Below are 18829 nucleotides of genomic sequence, written 5' to 3'. Positions count from 1 at the left end.
TATCTGTGGATAATCAAATGGACATGCCACATGGTAGGTTGATGCTATTGTCCCATGCACGGCAGAGCAGAGGAATCTGGTGATAAAGAGCTGAAAACCATCCAGTAAATGCCACAGCCAAAATTCTGAGTGTGCAAGAGTTCACACAAGGTCATGCTGCCGCAGTATCACCAGGTCTAAAACTCCTGAAAGAAACATAACAGGCGGAAGCTGTCCTTTTCTAAAATACCAGAGCTTTGAATTTGCTGATTCTGCATAGATCAGGTATTATGAGTAACACTCCAAAGGAATGTGTGGGTCTGCCCAAGAAGTAGTGTGTAAAACTCTTTTTTTTTTTTTTAATTTTGAGATGGAGTTTTGCTTTTGTTGCCCAGGCTGGCAATGGTACAATCTTGACTCACTGCAACCTCTGCCTCCCGGGTTCAAGCGATTCTCCTGCCTCAGCCTCCCAAGTAGCTGGGATTACAGGCATCCGCCACCATGCCCAGCTAATTTTTGTATCTTTAGTAGAGACGGGGTTTCACCATGTTGGTCAGGCTGGTCTTGAACTCCTGACCTCAGGTGATCCACCGGCCTCAGACCCCCAAAGTGCTGGGATTATAGGTGTAAGCCACTGTGCCCAGCCCTTTTTTTTTGGTATTATTTTCTTATTTATTAAAAAGTACACAACAAAGAGCTAGGCGGTATAATACCAATAGTTAGAATATAAAGCCATGTATAATAATGGGCTAATTAGGAGGTAGAAAGAAGTTCTAAATGAGAGCCATTTGAGTTTAAGCTACAGTTGATTCTTGTTATTCACAGTAGTTATGTTCTACAAAGCTGCCACAAGCAATAAATTAGGGAATACTGAAGCTAATTTCTTTAGCAATTAAGTATTGCTCCTAGGGGAAACACTGGGTTAGGTTCCTGTAATCCTCTGGTTGCAACATTTTTGTTAACTGATCAGTTAACAATCTTGTTCTGTGTGTGTTTCTGTTTAAAGATACCTTATTTAACATACATTATAGATTCATTAACATTGCACTCATGGCCAGCAGCACCGCAACTCATGTCTGGAGTTTATCAAACACATATTTTCCCATTTTCCCTGTAAGGATCTCATAGCCTCCTTGTGCTTAGGATCACTAGATAGCGCATCTGCACTGCATTTGGGGGTCCCTTTAAACAGCAAAATCTCCCACGAAAGCACAAACATGCAAAAAACATGCCATTCTGTAGATCACAAAAAAGATCCTGGTTTACAATGAGAGCTAAAACAAGAAGGCAGTGGTGCCTTGTTGGACCTCAGCTGGGAATGTGCCACCGTGCACATTCTGTGAATAACCTCAGAAGCATAGTGAATACTGATTTTGGGGTTATACATAAATATTAGCTACTAGGTGAATTCACACATACTGAATCCATGAATAGTGGGCATCAACTGTACATGGTAAACCTGGGGGGCTTCATAGAAGAGATGAGTTTGAGTGAGGCATTGAAGGACGGGTAAATGAAGATGGGAATGATGGGTGAGGAAAGATGTCAGCCCCTAATGAGTTGTAGTCTCATCGCACTCGTCCCTTCCTGACCACAGATCATTTCTTACTCTCGTATACCATACTGTCTTTGAAGCTTAGTTTTATTTTTATTTTTATTTTAAGTTCAGGGGTACATGTGCAGCATGTGCAGGTTTGTTACATAGGTAAATGTGTGTCATGGGGTTTGGTTATACAGATTATTTCATCACCCAGGTATTAAGCCTACTACCCGTTAGCTGTATTTCCTGCTTCTCTCCCCACTCCTACCTTCCACTCTCTGATAGGCCCCAGTGTGTGCTGTTCCACACTATGTGTCAATGTGTTCTCATCATTTAGCTCCCACTTATAAGTGAGAACATGTGGTATTTGGTTTTCTGTTCCTGTGTTAGTTGGCTAAGGATAATGGCCTCCAGCTCCATCCACTCCCTGCAAAGGACATGATCTCATTCTTTTTTTGTGGCTGCAAGTATTCCATGGTGTATATGTACCACATTTTCTTTACCCAGCCTATCATTGATGGCATTTAGGTTGATTCCATGTCTTTGCTCTTGTGAATAGTGCTGCAGTAAACATACACGTGCATTACATGTGTCTTTATAATAGGATGATTTATAATCCTTTGGGTATATACCCAGTAATGGCATTGCTAGGTCAAAGGGTAGTTCTGTCTTCAGGTCTTTGAGGAATCACCACATGGTGTTCCACAATGGTTGAACTAATTTACACTCCCATCAACAGTGTAAAAACATTCCTTTTTCTCCACAACTTCACCAGCATGTTATTTTTTGACTTTTTAATAGTAGCCATTCTGACTGGTGTGAGATGATATCTCACTGTGGTTTTGATTTGCATTTCTGTAATAATCAGTGATGTTGAGCTTTTTTTTCATATGCTTGTTGGCCACATGTATGTCTTCTTTTGAGACGTGTCTGCTCATGTCCTTTTCCCACTTTTTAATGTTTTTTTCTTATAAATTTCTTTAAGTTTCTTGTAGATGCTGGATATTAGACCTTCATCAGAGAAAAAAATTTTTCTCCCATTCTGTAGCTTGTCTGTTCACTCTGATGATAGCTTCTTTTGCTGTGTAGAAGCTCTTTAGTTTAATTAGATCCCATTTGTCAATGTTTGCTTTTATTGCAATTGCTTTTGGCATCTTCATCATGAAATATTTGCTTGTGCCTGTGTCTCCAATGGTACTGCCTAGGTTGTCTTCCAGGATTTTTATAGTTTTGGGTTTTACATTTAAGTTTTTTTTTTTTACTTTATTAAAATACTGAGTTTTATTTCATGTGTATATTTTTGTCTCCCCACCATTTCCATGTCCAACCACCGCTACTATGATGTCCTATCATAACATTCCATACATACTTAAACCCAAGCAAAGGGTGGAGTTCCATCTTTAAAAACTAAACAGGCATTTTGGACAACACATTCTTGGCAATGGAACCTGGACAACATTTATCAAACATGGTAGGGAAAGTTCTCACTCTGCATTATAAAAGGGACAGCCAGATATCAACTGTTACAGAAATGAAATCAGATGGAAAATTTTTAACAAATTGTTTAAACTATTTTCTTAAAGAGACTTCCTCCACTGCCAGAGATCTTGAATAGCCTCTTGGTCAGTCATCCGGAAGCAATTCTTCACATAACTGATGAACTTGGCTGCCACTTTGGGAAGAGAATCACCTTTTTCTGTACTTGCTTGCATTTTTGCTTTAATGTCTTCTACAGAACTAGGTCCTTTTGGTGTTTTAGGAGTTTTTTCCTGTTTTTTGAAGGATTCTTGTCCTTTTGATCTTGGTGTTGATGATGGTTTTGAGTCTTTTCCATTCTGATTTGACTTTTGTACGTTTTTGGCTGGAGTATCTTGTATAGATTTCTTCACTGGTGCTTTTTCCTCAGCTTCCTCATCATCTTCATCATTATCGTCATTATCTTCATCATCATCTTCATCTTCTTCATCATCATCATCATCATCTTCCTCAGCAGCAAGTTTTACTTTTTTCTGTGGAACCTCACTACCACCTCCAGGGGCAGACTGCTTTCCAGATATACTTAAGAGTTTCACATCCTCCTCCTCTTCACCTTCTGACTCTGCATCTTCCTCCACAGCTACTAAGTGCTGTCCACTAATATGCACTGTCCCTAAACCACACTTCAACTGTAAGATCACTGGGGGTGTTATTTCAAAGCCCCCAAGGGAAACCGTTGGCTATACAGACATTTTCAAAGTTGCCAGTGTTACTTTAATTGGACTGCCTTCGTAATTCATTGCCTCTGCTTCAACAATGTGCAATTCGTCCTTTGCACCAGCCCCTAAACTGACTGTTTTTAAAGATAACTGGTGCTCATTTTCATCATTATCCACCTTAAAGTGATAATCTTTGTCAGCCTTAATTCACAACCAAAAAGATAGTTCTGGGGCCTCAGGAGGCTCATGTCCATGTCCATCGAATCTTCCATCAGGTGGCGGCACACACTTAGGTGGGAGAGAAGGCGGATGGAGATAAACCACCACTGCTCAAGAGAACAGCCGCACAGGACAGAATCACACCAGGGTACACTTAAGTTTTTAACCCATCTTGAGTTAATTTTCGTATATGGTGTAAGGAAGGGGTCCAGTTTCAATTTTCTGCATATGGTTAGCCAGGTATCCCAGCACCGTTTCCTCATTGCTTGTTTTTGTCAGGTTTGTTGAAGATCAGAGAGTTGTAGGTGTGCAGTCTTATTTCTGGGTTCTCTTTTCTGTTCCATTGATCTGTGTCTGTTCTTGTACCAATACCATGCTGTTTTGATTACTGTAGCCCTGTAGCATAATTTGAAGTTATGCTACAAATTTGCCTCCAGCTTTGTTCTTTTGCTTAGGATTGCCTTGGCTATTCAGGCTCTTTTTTGATTCAATATGAATTTTAAAATAGATTTTTCTGCAAAGAATATCAGTGGTAGTTTAATGGGAAAGCAGTGAGTCTATAAATTGCTTTGGGCAATATGGTCATTTTAATAATATTGATTCTTCCTATGTATTTCCATTTGTTTGTGTCATCTCTGATTTCTTTAAACAGTGGTTTATAGTTCTCCTTTTAGGCATCTTTCACTTCCCTTGTTAGCTGTTTTCCTAGTTATTTTATTCTTTTCGTGGCAATTGCGAATGGGAGTTCATTTGTGATTTGGCTCTCGGCTTGACTGTTGTTTGTGTATAAGAATGCCGGCATTTTTGCACCATTGATTTTGTATCCTTTTTGTAGACTTTGCTGAAGTTGTTTATCAGCTTAAGAAGCTTTTGGGCTGAGATGATAGGGTTTTCTAGATATGGAATCATGTCATCTGCAAACAGGGATAGTTTGACTCCTCTCTTCCTATTTGAATGCTCTTTATTTCTTTCTCTTGCCTGATTGCTCTGGCCAGAACTTCCAACACTATGTTGAATAGGAGTGGTGAGAGAGTGCATCCTTGTCTTGTGCTTGTTTTGAAGGGGAATGCTTCCAGCTTTTGCCCATTCAGTATGATGTTGGCTATGGGTTTGTCATATATGGCTCTTATTATTTTGAAGTATATTCCTTCAACACCTAGTTTATTGAGCATTTTTAACATGAAAGGATGCCAAAATTTATTGAAATCCTTTTCTGCATCTGTTGAGATAATCATATGGTTTTTGCCTTTAGTTTTATTTATGTGATGAATCACATTTATTGATTTGCATATGTTGAACCAATCTTGCATCCTGGGGATGAAGCCTACTTGATCGCAGTGAATAAGATTTTTGATGTGCTGCTGGATTCAGTTTGCCAGTATTTTGTTGAGGATTTTTGCATCAATGTTCATCAAGGATATTGGCCTGAGGTTTCCTTTTTTTGTTGTGTCTCTGCCAGATTTTGGTTCAGGATGATGCTGGCCTCATAGAACAACTTAAGGAAGAGTCCCTCCCTTTCAATTTTTTGAAATAGTTTCAGTAGGAATGGTACCAGCTCTTCTTTGTACAGGGGGTAGAATTCAGCTGTGAATCTGTCTGGTCCTGGGCTTTTTTTTGGTTGTAGGCTATTACTGCCTCAATTTCAGAGCCTCATTGTTGGTTTGTTCAGGGATTCACTGTCTTGGGAGGGTGTATGTGTCCAGGAATTTATCCATTTCTTCTAGATTTTCTAGCTTATATGCATAGAGGTGTTTATAATATTCTCTGATGGTTGTTTGTATTTCTGTGGGGCCAGTGGTAATATCCCCCTTATCATTTCTGATTGTGTTTATTTGATTCTTCTCTCTTTTCTTCCTTATTAGTTTAGCTAGTAGCCTATCTATTTTATTAACTTTTTGGAAAAACCAGCTCCTAGATTTGTTGATCTTTTGAATGGTTTTTTGTGTCTCTATCTCTTCCAGTTCACCTCTAATTTTGGTTATTTCTTGTCTTCTGCTAGCTTTGGGATTTGTTTGCTCTTGGTTCTCTAGTTCTTTTAGTTGTGATGTCAGGTTGTTAACTTAAAATCTTTCTAGCTTTTGATGTGGGCATTTAGTGCTATAAATTTCCCTCTTAACACTGCCTAACCTGTGCCCCTGAGATTCTGGTATGTTGTATCTTTGTTCTCATTAGTTTCAAAGAACTTCGTGTTTTCTGCTTAATTTCATTATTTACCCAAAAGTCATTCAGAAGCAGGTTATTACATTTCCATGTAATTGTATGGTTTTGAGTGAATTTCTTAGTCTTGAGTTCTAATTTGATTGTGCTGTCATCTGAGAACCTGTTATGATTTCAGTTCTTTTGCATTTGCTGAGGAGTGTTTTACTTCCAATTATGGATCAATTTTAGAGTAAGTATCATATGGTGATGAGAAGAATGTATATTCTGTTGTTTTGGGGTGGAGACTTCTGTAGATAATTATCAAGTCCAGTTGATCTAGAGCTTGAGTTCAGGTCCTAAATATCTTTGTTAATTTCTGTCTTGATGATCTAATATTGTCAGTGGGGTGTTAAAGTCTCCCACTATTATTGTGTGGGAATCTAAGTCTCTTTGAAGGCCTCTAGAAACTTGCTTTATGAATCTGGGTGCCCCTGTGTTGGGTGCATATATATTTACGATAGTTAGCTCTTCTTGTTGAATTGAACCCTTTATCATTATGTGACATTCTTCTTTGTCTTCTTTGATCTTTGCTAGTTTAAAGTCTGTTTTGTTGGAAGCTAGGATTGCAACTCTTGCTTTTTCCTGTTTTCCATGTGCTTGATAAGTTGTCCTCAATCCCTTTACTTTGAGCCTATGTGTGTTTTTGCATGTGAGATGGATCTCTTGAAGACAGCATACCAATGGGTCTTGACTCTATCCAGTTTGCCACTCTGTGTCTTTTAATTGGGGCATTTAGCCCATTTACGTTTAAGGTTAGTATTGTTATGTGCGGATTTGATCCTGTCATTGTGTATTTCAGTATGTTTTTGTAGTGGCTAGTAGTGGTTTTACCTTTGCATATTTAGTGTTTCCTTCAGGAGCTCCAGTAAGGCAGGTGTGGTGGTAATAAATTTCCTCAGCATTTGCTTGTCTGAAAAGGATCTTATTTCTTCTTCACTTATGAAGCTTAGTTTGGCTGGATATGAAATTCTGGGTTGAAAATTCTTTTCTTTATTTATTTACTTATTTATTTATTTTTTTTAGACAGAGTCTTGCTCTGTCTCCCAGGCTGGAATGCAGTGGCATGATCTCAGCACATGCAACCTCTGCCTCCCAGGTTCAAGCGATTCTCTTGCCTCAGCCTCCCGAGTAGTTGGGACTACAGGTGTGTGCCACCATCCCTGGCTAATTTTTATATTTTTAGTAGAGACGGGGTTTTATCATGTTGGCCAGGCTGGTCTCGAACTCCTGACCTCAAGTGATCCGCCTGCCTCAGCCTCCCAAAGTACTGGGATTACAGGTGTGAGCCGCTGCGCCCAGCCAGTTAAAATTATTTTCTTTAGGAATGTTGAATATTGGCCCCCAGTCTCTCCTGGCCTGTAGGGTTTCTGCTGAAGGGGCCACTGTTAGTCTGATGGGCTTCCCTTGTAGGTGACTTAGCCTTTCTCTCTGGCTGCCCTTAACATGTTTTCTTTCATTTCAACTTTGGAGAATCTGAAGATTTTGTGTCTCAGGGATGATTTTCTTGTGGAGTATCTTACTGGGGTTCTCTGCATTTCCTGAATTTGAATGTTGGCCTGTCTAGCAGGGTTGGGGAAGTGCTCATGGATATCTTGAAATATGTTTTCCAAATTGGTTTTATTCTCCCAGCTCTTTCAGGTACCCCAATCAGTCATATATTCAGTCTCTTTACATAATCCCATATTTCTCGGAGGTTTTGTTCATTCCTTTTTCTCTATTCTTGTCTGCCTGTCTTATTTCAGAAAGACAGTCTTCAAGCTCTGAGATTCTTTCCTCTGCTTGATCAATTCTGCTCTTAAGACTTGCAATTGCAAGTTATGAAATTCTTGTATTGTGTTTTTTTAGCTCTGTCAGGTTGGTTATGTTCTTCTCTATCTTGGCTATTTTCTTTGTCAGCTCCTACAATATTTCATCATGATTTTTAGCTTCCTTGCATTGAGTTAGAACATGCTCCTTTAGCTCAGTGAAGTTCGTTTTTATCCACATTCTGAGGTCTACTTCTGTTATTCCAGCCATGTCAGCTGCAGCCCCATTCCAAACCCTTGCTGGAGTGGTGATGTGGTCATTTGGAGGAGAGAAGGCACTCTAGCTTTTTGAGTTCTCTGTGTTCTTGCACTGATTCTTTCTCATCTTTGAGGGCTTATCTACCTTCAATCTTTGATGTTGCTGACCTTTGGATGGGGTTTTGGGGGTTTTGTTTTCCCACTTTTTTTTGAGATGGAGTCTCGCTCTTGTCACCCAGGCTGGAGTGCAGTGGTGCAATCTCAGCTCACTGCAACCTTTGTCTCCTGCATTCAAGCGATTCTCCTGCCTCAGCCTCTTGAGTAGCTGGAATTACAGGCCCCTGCCATGACACTTGGCTAATTTTTGTGTATTTTTTAGTAGAGATGGGGTTTCACCATGTTGGCCACTGGTCTCTAACTCCTGACTTCAGGTGATCCAAGTGCTGGGATTACAGGTGTGAGCCACCGTGCCTGGCCTTTCCCCCCAGCCTTTTAACAGTCTGGCCACTTTTCTGTAGGGCTGCTGTGGTTTGCTGGGCATCTGCTCCAGTCCCTAGTCACCTCAGATTTTCCAGTATCTGGTATCACCAGTGAAGTCTATGAAACAGCAAAGATAGCAGCCTGCCCCTTCCTCTGAGAGCTCCATCCCTGCAGGGTACAGACCTGTTGCTAGCCTTAACATACCTGTAGATGGTGGTTGGAGACCCCAGTTGGGAGGTCTCACCCAGCCAGGAAGAAAAGGATCAGGGAACTGCTTAAAGAAGCAGTCTATCCCTGCTTTCATAGAGCAACTGAACTGTACTGAGGTACCATTTCCTTCACCTCCCCCTCCTCAGGTTGAGCTCTCCAAAGCCTGGAGGCTAAAACAGCTAAGTTGCTGAAACAGCAAAGATGGTGGCCTGCCCCTTCCTCTGGGAGCTCCATCCCAGTGGGGTACAGACCTGTTGCTGACCTGAACACACCTATAGGAGGTGGCTGGATACCCCATTTGGGAGATCTCACTCATCCAGGAGAAACAGGATCGAGGACCTGCTTAAAGAAGCAGTGTGGCCATGCTTTCCTAGAGTAGCTATGCCATGCTGGGGTACTGCTTCCACTTTCAGACAGTTTGGACTCCCCACAGGCTGGAATGGCTGAGTTGTCCAAACAACTGTCCAAACAGCCTCCCCCTCCCGCTTGGCACTCCATCCCAGGTAGAAATCAAAACTCTGTCTGCCAGAGAATATGGGCAGAGCCGGTTGGAGGCCCCAGTTGGGAGGTCCCCCTCAGAGATAAGGAGCAGATCAGGGTCCCACTTAAAGAAGCAGTCTGGCTGTGTTTTGGTAGAGCTAAGACTCTTAACTGTCAGGATGGCTTGATAACAAGAGGAGGGCAGTGGGAAAAAAAAACAAAACAGAACTTCATCCTTAGGCAACCAAATCTCTAATGTGTTTTGAGGTAGACAGAAGCTTGTAGCATGTTAAGGTGAGAGGAGGGGTAAAAAAACTCTGTAGAAACAAACAGACAATCTCTTTCCTCTCCTCAACCTGGCCTGGCTCAGGTGGTGAATGACAAGATTGTGGCCAGCAACCTCGTGACAGGTCTACCCAAGCAGACCCCGGGGAGCAGCGGGGACTTCATCATCCGAACCAGCAAGCTGCTGATCCCGGTGACCTGCGAGTTTCCACGCCTGTACACCATTTCTGAAGGATACGTTCCCAACCTTCGAAACTCCCCACTGGAAATCATGAGCCGAAATCATGGGATCTTCCCATTCACTCTGGAGATCTTCAAGGACAATGAGTTTGAAGAGCCTTACCGGGAAGCTCTGCCCACCCTCAAGCTTCGTGACTCCCTCTACTTTGGCATCGAGCCCGTGGTGCACGTGAGCGGCTTGGAAAGCTTGGTGGAGAGCTGCTTTGCCACCCCCACCTCCAAGATCGACGAGGTCCTGAAATACTACCTCATCCGGGATGGGTAATGCTGCTGCAGGAATGGTCTCATCACCCCTAGTTCACATCCGGCCTCTAAGTTCACAGCACACCCAGTCATTTACTAAAACTGCATGGCACCACTGTCAGCTCTTTATTAGTTCAGGAACCACTTATTGACATTTTGGAGGTAAAACTAGTGAGGGAGAGGAGAGTCAAAAATGGCTCCTAGGCCGGGTGCAGTGGTTCACGCCTGTAATCCCAGCACTTTGGGAGCCAAGGCGGGTGGATCACCTAAGGTCAGGAGTTTGAGACCAGCCTGGCCAACATGGTGAAACCCTGTCTCTACTCAAAATACAAAAATTAGCTGGGTGTGGTGGCAGGCACCTGTAATCCCAGCTACTCAAGAGGCTGAGGCAGGAGAATCGCTTGAACCCGGGAGGTGGAGGTTGCAGTGAGCCAAGATCGCACCATTGCCCTCCAGCCTGGGTGACAAGAATGAAACTCCTAAAATCTCAAAAAAAAAAAAAAAAAAAAGGCTCCAAGTGGTCTAACCCAGGTGACTGACTAGATGCCATTAACCAAGGTGAAAAGATGTATATAGCAAAGCAGATTTGAGGTTAAAATACTGAATTTGGTCATTCAAAATGACATATTGAATAATTTAATTTTTTAGATACCTGCAGGATGTCTAGGAAGAGAAATTCAGTGGGCATTCAGTGGAAATGCATCATCAGTTAGACTCAGGAACACAGTCAGGACTAGAACTGAAGGACAGGGAATCACCAGATTTAGAGATGAAACTGTAGGATTGAGTAACCTGCTAGGAGATGGCAGAGCATGTGTGAAGATGGAGGTGAGATCCCGTTCATGTGGCTGAGAGTGCAGGGAACAAGGAGCCAGCAAACATAAATTCCTCTTTTAAGAAGTTTGGTAGTCAAGGACAGAGAAGAAATAGTTGGTAGATTTTAGAAGAAAGACATGGATATAGCAGTTTGGCTTTGTGCTTAGTTTTTTTCAGGGGTGGAGGGCAGTTCAGGGTCTTGCTCTGTCACCCAGGCTGGAGTGCAGTGGTGCAAACACAGCTCACTGCAGCCTTGATCCTCAGGCTCAAGTGATCTTCCTGTCTCATCCTCCCAAGTAGCCAGGACCATATGCGCATGACCATGCCCAGCTAATTCTTTTTTTTCTAGAGACGAGGTCTCACTTTGTTGCCCAGGCTGGTCCTGAACTCCTGGGCTCAAGTGATCCTCCTGCCTTGGCCTCCCAAAGTGCTGGGATTATAGGTGTGAGACACCATGTTTGGCCCCTGCACTTGTTTTATACAAAAGAGAGTTCCATGGTATTTCCTAAGGATCCTTGGTGGGATCTGTAGGTGTCCTGAGGTACTGATGGAGACCTAGTCCTTTTCACAGGCATTGCCTACATTCCCAGGAAAATTGCACTCAAACCCAAATTCATAGCAGTATCTCATGAGCTTCTTCCTTGTTCTCCATGTCAGGTGGGACACAGTCTCAGGTAGGATCAGGAACTGCAGCTTAACCAAAGGGAGAATGGTCCAGTACGAGCAGCTCAGCACCCTCGGGGACTTACCCTCTGCTGGCTGGCCTGCAGGCTCTTGGACATTACTATGCTGCTTTTACTCCTCTTGTTTTTCACTACAGCCAACCTTCACCTGCTGCTATCAATCTCTTGCGCAGTGATATTTCATCCCTTGATATACATAGGATCAACTGAGATGCTTTTTAACAAATAGCAATGCCCCAACCCTGTCCTCTCTATTCCATTCCTATTGTCTTAATTCCCACCTTCATTATCTTTCACCTGGACAGCAAAGCAGCTCCAAAACCTCACCTTTCATATCTCAGCTCCACAGAGCCCCTGGGTGATCCATTCAAACAAAATATGATCTTGTCACATCCCTGCTGAAAACCTCTTAATGGTTCTTTATTAGCTTTGATCAGTAAATCTGCTTCTCAGAAGGTATGCTTCCAGCCTCAGATTCTTGTAGCCTCCTTAAGCTCATTTTCATAATATGGAAAGTTTGTCATCCTGAGCTACTCTGGACGGCCCGTAGCAAAGGGCATCTGCAGATATGTGGATTTCCTGCCATGCTAAGGTGATTTCTAAAAAACTTTAACATGAAAAGAAGAAGCAACATTTTGTATTTATTTTTTTCAGGGACTAGATTTACTTTTTTTGCAGTGATAGATTTTTGTTCCTTTTTACTTTTTTTAAAAAATAACTTTAGTAGAGTACTATTCACATACAATAAATAGACATAGTTAAAGCATGTAGTTTGACAAGTTCTGATGTGTATACCCATGAAGCCATCACAATAATCAAGAAAATGAACATTTTTCTCACCGTAAGTTTTCCCCTGCCCCTTATATTTAGTTTTTGAAAAAATAAGAATATAATCATAACTCACTGAGAAAAACGTAACCTACAATCTTAGTAGAGCTTGTGAAACTTATTTATATATGTGTTATTCAGTCTCTTGGTGAAGGACCATTTTACTTTATTTTATTTTATTTCTTTTTTGAGACAGAGTCTCACTCTGTAGCTCAGGCTGGAGTGCAGTGGCGCAATCTCAGCTCCCCTGCAACCTCTGCCTCCCAGGTTCAAGCAAGTCTCGTGCCTCAGCCTCCCAAGTAGCTGGGACCACAGGCATATACCACCACACCCAACTAATTTTTGTACTTTTAGTAGAGATGGGGTTTCGCCGTGTTGGCCAGGCTGATCTCGAACTCCTACCTCAGGTGATCCACCTGCCTCAGCCTCCCAAAGTGCTGGGATTACAAACGTGAGCCACCACGCCCAACCATATTTACTTTTATTTTAGACAGTTCTAAGAAGCTGCGCTATTTATTTTGCCAGTGCTTAGCACATACAGAAGAGAAAAAATACATATGCTCTAGAAGAAAAAAGCATAGGCAAAAATGTGAAAACCACAGCAGTGTGGCCCTGCTTTGTAAGCAGACAAATCATCCCGTCTATGGTGCTGTACAAGAATGATGTGTGCAAGATCCTCCAGCTCTTGGCATGGCTCATAGGCCATTACCCTCTGACCTCAGCCCCCTCGAGTTTCTGCTCCTGCCAAAGGGAATTATTGACAATTCCCAAACTGTCACTCCTGAACACCCTTCTGACTTTGCGCATGCTGTTTCCTCTGCCTGATATCTTCTTCCCCACCTTTTCTTCCTGTCTGATCCTTACTGGTTCTTCGAGATTCATGGAGGGTTTAACTTCCTCCATGAAGCCTTTCCTGGCACCTTTCTCCATTTGAACTAAAAAATCCTTTCTTTTTCTTCTTCCTCAATTCCTAGCATATGGTAAGGGTCATTAAATATTTGCCAAGTAAATAATTGAATGAGTGTTTATAATAATCATAATTTGGGGCTAGTCCACAAACCTAAAATAAACATAGCTCACTTATATTTATTAATTGTTTGATTATTCATTTCTTTGATTTTTCATTGTCCTCAGCTTAAATTTAAATCAAGTTGGTTCTCCCCTGATATTGAACACATCTGATTCACTTCCCTTTAATTTTGGTTGGCGTATGCTCTGAGAATACAAAATAATTTAACACAAGCCTAAGCAAAATATAGCTAGAAAGTTAATCACCGGAAAAAGAAACATACTAAATTCCAAAATCAAGCATTGAACAAGTTTTTGATAAGCCACTAGTTTTGATTCCATTATACCCTTGTTACTTTCTTTCAGTACATGAATTCGGTGCTCGGAACTAGCATTGTCTAGTCACAGCAAACCCCAAATCAAGAGCCAACATTTGTCCTGGTTTCTGTTCTGCAATGTGTTACCTTGTAATAACCCCTTCTGCTTCATTTTTTCTTTTAAAGAAAAATAACAGTTATTTTGAGATAAAGATAAATTGAAAATGCTTAGGCATTTAGATTAAAAGTACTATTTTAATATCAAGCCTTACTGTTATCTTAAGATACTGGACTACAAACTCCTTGACGTCAGAGACCATATTATTCATCTTTATGTCCTCTGCAGCAACCAGCAGGGTGTCTTGCATAGATTAGGTATGCCATGGATATTTATTATAGAATATAATCAGAAGAGGGTATAAATGAATTTTACCTCAGGAAAATAAAAATGAGTAAATAAATACAAGAAATAACAGAAACCACATTATGTTTAGATCCCCTTCAGTTCAGTGGAATGAGGTGCTGGTAGTAACACTAGTCAAGATGCCTTATTTTAAAATAATTTTTTGGATTTTTTTAAGTGCACCAAAACAGCAGTTAGCAAGGAACTAGAAAGCAGTCTGGCTGGGCACTGTCATGGCTCATACCTGTAATCTCAGCACTTTGGGAGGCCGAGGCGGAAGGATCGCTTGAGTGGTCTTGAGTTCAAGACCAGCCTGGGCAACATAGTGAGATCCCATCTCTACAAAAAATGAAAATTAGCCGGGCATGGTGGCACACACCTATAATCCCACTGAGGGGCTGAGGCAGGAGAATTGCTTGAGTTTAGGAGGTCGAAGCTGCAGTGAGCTGTGATTGTGCCACTGCACTCCAGCCTGGGCAACAGTGAGACCCTGTCTCAAAACAAAACAAAAAAAAAGAAGAAAAGAAAAGAAAAGAAAAAGTGGCCTGTGGATGTGGAGCAAGTACCCAGTTTAATCAGCTTTAATATCTGACCTCCACTTTTTTCCTGGCCCAGAAGACAGGAACTATTAGGTACCCACTAAAAGGCAACTATGTCCAGAAAAAAAAAAAAAATTCCTCTAGAATCTAGAATGGGAAAAATAATATGAGGGTGATTCTTGGCCTATAAGAAGTTTCATGAATATCCAAAACTTTGGCCTCAGCTGGGGCAAATATGGCTCACTGCAGCCTCTGCCTCCCAGGTTCAAGCAATTATCATCGTGCCTCAGCCTCCTGAGTAGCTGGGATTACAGAGGAGTACCACCACACTTGGCTTTTTTTTTTTTTTTAGAGACAAGGTCTTGCTATGTTGCCCAGGCTAATCTCGAACTCTGGGGCTCAAGCAATCCCGCCACCTCAACCTGCTGAGTAGCTGGGACTACGGGCAGGCACCATGATGCCTGGCTAACTTTTTGTATTATTAATAGAGACGGGTTTTCACCATGTTGGCCAGGCTGGTCTCAAACTCCTTAGTTCAAGCAATCCTCCTGCCTCAGCCTGCCAGAGTGCTGGGATTACAGGCGTGAGCCACCTCGCCCAGCCAGGAGTGCTTCTTTTCCCCCAGCTAACCCTGAAGTGAACCTAGGTGTTTTGCTTTAAGCAGTAGACCTGAGATTAAAACCCCAAAACCCTATCAAACTTCAATTTAACATTAAATCTGGGAAAAGAGAAATTAAAACAATTTGGAGGTGCATGACTTTTACCCAATAGAACCAGTTATTATCTAAGAAACTTGGATATTTATGTCACTTTGATGCATGCACTGCAGTTCCCTAACTTTTGTATCCCCTTCAGCAGTCAGTTGCTGTTAGGTGTCCAATACATAGTTAATAAATTTTGTTAAAGAAAAGCCTTCTCAAATCAATACTAAGGTACATAGAGGCAGAATTCCTGCAATATATTGCAAATGGAAAGACAGCCTTACTAGCAAAAGGTATCTGAAATAAATGGTGTTGCTGTTGCCAACACTTAAACGCATTAACTTAACAGGAAGCCCTGGTGCCCAGTTTGTGGGTACAGCAAATGATAAATGGGACAGATGCTATTAGTAAATAAGGCTAGGTCTGAAGAGGCCTTCACAGGGAAAAATTTAATTTTTCTTTCATTCCCAAAAAGCTTGAGTACAGTCCAGCCTCCTCCACCCCTTTGGCTCTCCTTGGGCCAAAATGTTGGGCTAGATTGTTTTTCCACCTCTGTTGAAACAATCAAGTCTTATGTGCTATCTGCCCTACTTTCAGCTGCGTTTCAGATGACTCGGTAAAGCAGTACACATCCCGGGATCACCTAGCAAAGCACTTCCAGGTCCCCGTCTTCAAGTTTGTGGGCAAAGACCACAAGGTGAGTTGAACATCTTTAATTTATAACCCCTGAACCTGAGCCTTTTTTTTTTTTTTTTTGGTGTCCCAATGTGTTGACATTCCAAGAGCCCACTGGTAGGATCTGCATGGGCTCAAGAGAAAAACAGAGAAACTGGCCATCGAGAAGCTTAACCCTTTCATGCATGTCACACCCGCCCTGCCTGCCAAAATAACTGTGCTGTTCCCCACACACCACCTGCCAAAATAACTGTGCTGTTCAAAGAAAATACTATAGGATCATAATTTAATTTAAAATCTTTGTGGGCCATTATGGTTGAAAAGCCAGTGTGGTGATTGGTCAAATGGCAAGGGATATGGACAGGAAATTCACAGAAAAGACAAATAGTGAAATGTTCACTGAAAATAGTACTTAAGTGCTGATGAAAACAATTATAAGACACTATTTTATACATATTAAATTTATGAAAATTATAAAATACAACACTTACAAGGTTATAGGGAGAAGTATACAGTGACAGTGTAAATTAGTACATTTGCTGGAACATTGTCTGATAATCTGTAATAATAATCATAAAATCGTCATATTCTTTTATCTAAAAATTCCAATTCTGACAGTTTCTTAAAAACAAAACAAAACAGAGGCAGGAGGATTGCCTGAGGCCAGGAGTTTGAGACCAGCCTGGGCAACATAGCAAGACCTCTACTCTACAAAAAATTTTAAAATTAGCTGGGAATAGTGGCACACACCTGTAGTCAGTCCTAGCTTACTTAGGCGGCTGAGGCAGGTCACTTGAGCCCAGAGTTCAAGGTTACAGTGAGCTATGATCAGGCCACTGCACTCCAGCATGGGTGAGAGAGTGAGACCCTGTCTCTAAAAACAAACAAAAAAAATTTTTAAGCCAAAACAGACAAGGTGTGTTGGAAGTGTTTGTAGAGCATTGTTATAAGGGGGTAAAAGAAAAAGCCCCAAACAAGTAGGGCTAAGGGCCACAGTATATCAATTTAATGCAATATTAAGAGTTATTAAAATGATAAATATGGGAAAAGCAGACATAAAAACTGTTGTCATAACAATTTACAGGCATATTAAATATATTACATTTAAAAAACATGTATACTCATGGATAGAGGTTATAAAGGGCTATATAGAAAAGGTTGTAGTGAGATAAGCTGGAAGATTTTTTATCATTGTTGTTAGAGTGTACTTGTTGAAACATTTAAACAAAAGGAAGTTGAAGAGGCCAACATTCTTTTCCACACTGCTCGTAAGTATATGCATGTCCATCCCAGCTATACCGTGGTTACAGAACAACTGCTAACAAACAATGATGGCTGATCCTGATTGCCCTCAATCAGGCAGGAAGCTCAGGCAGTTACCTACAGAAAGGCGCTTGCAGAAAACACTGGTTATTTGACAGCACAAGTGCATGGGAGCCAATGCTATCCCCAGACCTTTGTGTGAAGAAGGAAGATGCTCAAGTTAGTAGATGTTGCCTCACAAAGGTCTCTTCTGTTCCAGCTCTATGCAGGAGTTATGAATGTGGGTTTTTTTAATCACCCATGTGACTTAAATGCAAACTTTGCTACATTTTTTATTAAATGTGTACATTTGGGCAAGTTCCTTAACCTCTCTGTTTCCTTATCTGTAAAATGGGGATGATAAACTCTACTTGTGGATGTCCTTGTTAAGATTACATGAGTTAATGTTTGGGAACATTTAGTATTGTGTCTTGTAAGTGCCCCACAAGTGGCAGCAGTTATTGTTTTTATTAACAATCGTGATCATCTCTTCAGGAAGTGTTTCTGCACTGCCGGGTTCTTGTCTGTGGAGTGTTGGACGAGCGTTCCCGCTGTGCCCAGGGTTGCCACCGGCGAATGCGTCGTGGGGCAGGAGGAGAGGACTCAGCCGGTCTACAGGGCCAGACACTAACAGGCGGCCCGATCCACATCGACTGGGAGGACTAGTTCGTAGCCACACCTCGAGTCCCTGCATTGGACGGCTCTGCTCTTTGGAGCTTCTCCCCCCACCGCCCTCTAAGAACATCTGCCAACAGCTGGGTTCAGACTTCACACTGTGAGTTCAGACTCCCAGCACCAACTCACTCTGATTCTGGTCCATTCAGTGGGCACAGGTCACAGCACTGCTGAACAATGTGGCCTGGGTGGGGTTTCATCTTTCTAGGGTTGAAAACTAAACTGTCCACCCAGAAAGACACTCACCCCATTTCCCTCATTTCTTTCCTACACTTAAATACCTCGTGTACGGTGCAATCAGACCATAAAATCAGAAGCTGGGTATAATATTTCAAGTTACAAACCCTAGAAAAATTAAACAGTTACTGAAATTATGACTTAAATACCCAATGACTCCTTAAATATGTAAATTATAGTTATACCTTGAAATTTCAATTCAAATGCAGACTAATTATAGGGGATTTGGAAGTGTATCAATAAAACAGTATATAATTTTAAAAGTAGTATTTGGCTTTTCTGTTGCATACTATTTTCTTTTTTTTCTTTTTCTCTTTTTTTTTTTTCTGAGATGGCGTCTCGCCCTGTCGCCCAGGCTGAAGTGCAGTGGCACAATCTCAGCTCACTGTAACCTCTGCCTCCTGGGTTCAAGCAATTCTTCTGCCTCAGCCTTTTGAGTAGCTGGGACTACAGGCATGCACCACCACACCCAGCGAATTTTTGTGTTTTTAGTAGAGACAGGGTTTCTCCATGTTGGCCAGACTGGCTTGAACTCTTGGTCTCAGGTGATCCACCCGCTTCAGCCTCCCAAA

At 41.7% G+C, this 18829-nt stretch overlaps 1 protein-coding gene and 1 pseudogene across 2 annotated transcripts in view; one reads left to right on the top strand and one right to left on the bottom strand.

The window, feature by feature from the left end:
- OIT3 (oncoprotein induced transcript 3) overlaps positions 1-18520 on the top strand; it is a 39958-nt gene extending 21438 nt beyond the window's left edge. The window contains exons 7-9 of one of the 2 annotated variants that reach the window (XM_019035593.4): positions 9676-10091; positions 15966-16065; positions 17841-18520. In XM_019035593.4, coding sequence (XP_018891138.3) covers positions 9676-10091; positions 15966-16065; positions 17841-18011 — 687 coding nt within the window. In that variant the 3' untranslated portion in view covers positions 18012-18520. Of the gene's footprint in view, positions 1-9675; positions 10092-15965; positions 16066-17840 lie in introns of those variants that run through there. The other variant, XM_019035594.4, reaches the window with a different exon arrangement.
- Positions 2866-4211, bottom strand: LOC109028663 (nucleophosmin-like; annotated as a pseudogene).
- Positions 18521-18829: the final 309 nt, after the last annotated feature.

Source organism: Gorilla gorilla, chromosome 8, assembly GCF_029281585.2.
Source record: "Gorilla gorilla gorilla isolate KB3781 chromosome 8, NHGRI_mGorGor1-v2.1_pri, whole genome shotgun sequence".
NCBI classification, from domain to species: Eukaryota; Metazoa; Chordata; class Mammalia; order Primates; family Hominidae; genus Gorilla; species Gorilla gorilla.
This window is presented reverse-complemented; position numbering and strand designations above follow the sequence as displayed.